The sequence below is a fragment of the Emiliania huxleyi genome, assembly GCF_000372725.1.
Source record: "Emiliania huxleyi CCMP1516 unplaced genomic scaffold EMIHUscaffold_392, whole genome shotgun sequence".
Lineage (NCBI taxonomy): Eukaryota > Haptophyta > Isochrysidales > Noelaerhabdaceae > Emiliania > Emiliania huxleyi.
In genome coordinates this window covers 21,725-24,321 of record NW_005199029.1, presented here as the reverse complement: position 1 = coordinate 24,321, position 2,597 = coordinate 21,725, and the positions used below count along the sequence as shown (strand labels likewise).

Below are 2,597 nucleotides of genomic sequence, written 5' to 3'. Positions count from 1 at the left end.
GAAGACCACTGATTTTGATGCCGACCATAAATTCTCGCTACTCGAACGCATGCTACTTACAGCTGCTGTCTGTACAGAGATGCCGGCGCACCCCCCACAGGGGGGGGTCCCGACCCCCCCAGCAGCAGAGCGCTGCTGCTGGGGGGGGGGGGTCGGCCATGGGCTTAGGGGTGTGCAGGGGGGGTACCGAGCAGTGTGCGGCCGCTCGGTGAAGTGACTCAGCTCTCCTGCGCGCGCGTGACGTGTGGGACGCGTGCGCTGCGCTCAAACGTCGCGATTTGGCGATAGGCGCTCGAGCCGGCGCACAGCGGATGGGTGCGCCGCGCAGGGGGGTCGGAGGGGTGAGAGAGGGGTCGTGGGTCGGGCGCGCACCGGCCGGCTCCGGGGCAAAGCGACAGTGGGGGTGGCGAGGGCGGAGAAGGCGCCGGCAGAGGGGGCGACGGCGGCGGCGGGCTCGGCGGTGGCGGCGACGGTGGCGGCGGCGAGGGCGGCGGCGGCGAGGGCGGCGGCGGACCCCGCCGCAAACCCCGTGCACCCCACCCCCAGCGGGCGAGTCATCCGGCCCCGCGCGGCCGAGCAATCAGCGGACAGCGCCTCCGAGCGCGGCCGCGCGCACCGCCGGTAGGAAGACCGGCGAGTCGCTCTACGGCGCGGCGGCCCCCGGTGGCGGCGGTCGGCACCCCGAGGCCGACCCCCGCCGCGCGCCTTCCGCAACCCTCGGGCTTCAATGCCACCCATACGGGAACCTGCCCCGCGACAGTGTGTGCGTGCGGACGCGCAACATAGTAGCGTGCATTCTTAATCATGGGTGCGTGCACGCTGACTCGCCTTGACTCAGGCTGTGGCTCTGTGATGAACACACGCACGCACGAGGTCTAACCGATGCACAAGATTCGCGCCACCAAGACCACGCGGCACGCACGCGCAGTTTGCTGGCCTCGAGGCGCGCTCTCCTTTCGCGGCATGCCCTGTGGTCAGCGCTTCGCCTCGTAGCCGCTTGCTTGACTGTGGGGCTATGGATACCTTGGCCGGCTGGGCCACGGCGACGAGGCAGCAGCCCCAGCTGCTGCCGAAGAAGATCGAGGTCTTTGCTGGCCAGCGCGTCGTCGCCGTGTCGGCAGGAGAGGACCATAGCCTCGCCCTCACCGCCGACGGCGCTGTCTTTAGACTTTACCTGGGGCGCTGGCGGACTCGGCCGCTTAGGCCACGGAGAGGACCTGTCGAACCAGCTGCTGCCCAAATGCGGCGGGCCATGGGACCCAATCTCCCCCCCGCATGGATGCCCTCTGGGGCCCCCGCGCCCTCCCAGAGAGGCGGTGAAGGCGGCGGCGGCGAGGGTGGCGGGGGCGAGGGTCGTGGGGGAGGGCTTGGCGGGAGAGAGAGAGAGAGAGATGGGCTGCAAGGCGCGCGGGCAACCCGGCCAACCCTTCGACCACAAGAACGGCCACGGCTACGTCAAGGCGCATCGCGGTTTCTACCACGACGCGATCTTTGTCAAGCGCAACAACTTCAACCTGCTGCTCCACGAGACGTTCGGCGGCGGCTTCTCGCCCACCGCCGTTCTCAAGCTGCGCCGCCTCGCGCGCAAAGTCGCGCGCGGCAGCGTCGACCGCACGGCCTACTCGCCCAAGTACTCGCTTTCTTTTATGTCCCACCATGCAGAGCGCATCTCTCTCTCTGTTGTGCGAGGCGTGAACCGCGCCATTCGCTCTCACCTGGCAACCCTGTCTGCACGTCTCGCGCGCGCGTGAACAGGGCTCCAGGCCCCAAATGACGTGTGAGTGTTAGAGTTGCTTGGCGGTGGCGGGGATGAGGCGGAGGCGGGGGCGGTGGTGATGGAGGTGGTGGGCTTGGCAGAAGCGACTAGATGCGGTGGCGAGGGCGGAGGCGGAGAGGGCGGCGGAGGTGAGGGCGGCGGCGGCGATGCCGATGGAGGAGGGTGAAGGAGGCGGCGGGCTTGGCCGGCGGTGGCGACGGAGGCGGCGGCGACGGTGGTCGTGGAGGGGAGGGAGGCAGCGGTGCCGGAGGTGGTGGGGAGGGCGGTGGTGGCGAGGCGGAGGGCGAGAGGTGGTGGTGACGGCGCGGGGGCGGTGATGGTGGAGGAGGAGACGGAGGAGGTGGGGAGGGCGGGGGTGGCGATGGCGGTGGTGGGCTTAGACGCGGAGCGAGATTTAAAAATTAAACCTATATGTACCGCTGAGAAGATGGTGTCACGCATGCAGATCGTGGCGCACGCGTTGCCGGCCTTGCCTGCGTCGTGTGGCTGCCAGATCGGCTCTCGATAGCTCAGTTGGCAGAGCGGGGGACTGTAGTGAATGCCATTCGGGGCAGTCGTAGCCATCCCTAGGTCCGGAGTTCGAATCTCTGTCGGGAGAGCCTCTTTTGCAGGAGAGGCTTTGCACATCTCTCTCTCTCTCTCTCTCTCTCTCTCTCTCTCTCTCTCTCTCTCTCTCTCTCTCTCTCTCTCTCTCTTCACGCGCGCGCGACAGCAATGCGGGCCAATATTTTGCCGTTGGCCGCCACGGCGGTGTCTCACACGACTCTGCCCAAGCTGCCACAACTGTGAAGGCTCCCATACACACGTTTATGTGTCGGGG

At 67.8% G+C, this 2,597-nt stretch overlaps 1 protein-coding gene across 1 annotated transcript in view; it reads left to right on the top strand.

Moving 5' to 3' along the window:
• Positions 1 to 2,491: 2,491 nt before the first annotated feature.
• Positions 2,492 to 2,597, top strand: part of EMIHUDRAFT_470207 (hypothetical protein) — a gene marked incomplete at both ends in the record, with an annotated part of 3,834 nt that continues 3,728 nt past the window's right edge. The window contains one exon of the mRNA XM_005771055.1: positions 2,492 to 2,527. Coding sequence (XP_005771112.1) covers positions 2,492 to 2,527 — 36 coding nt within the window. The remainder of the gene's footprint in view (positions 2,528 to 2,597) is intronic.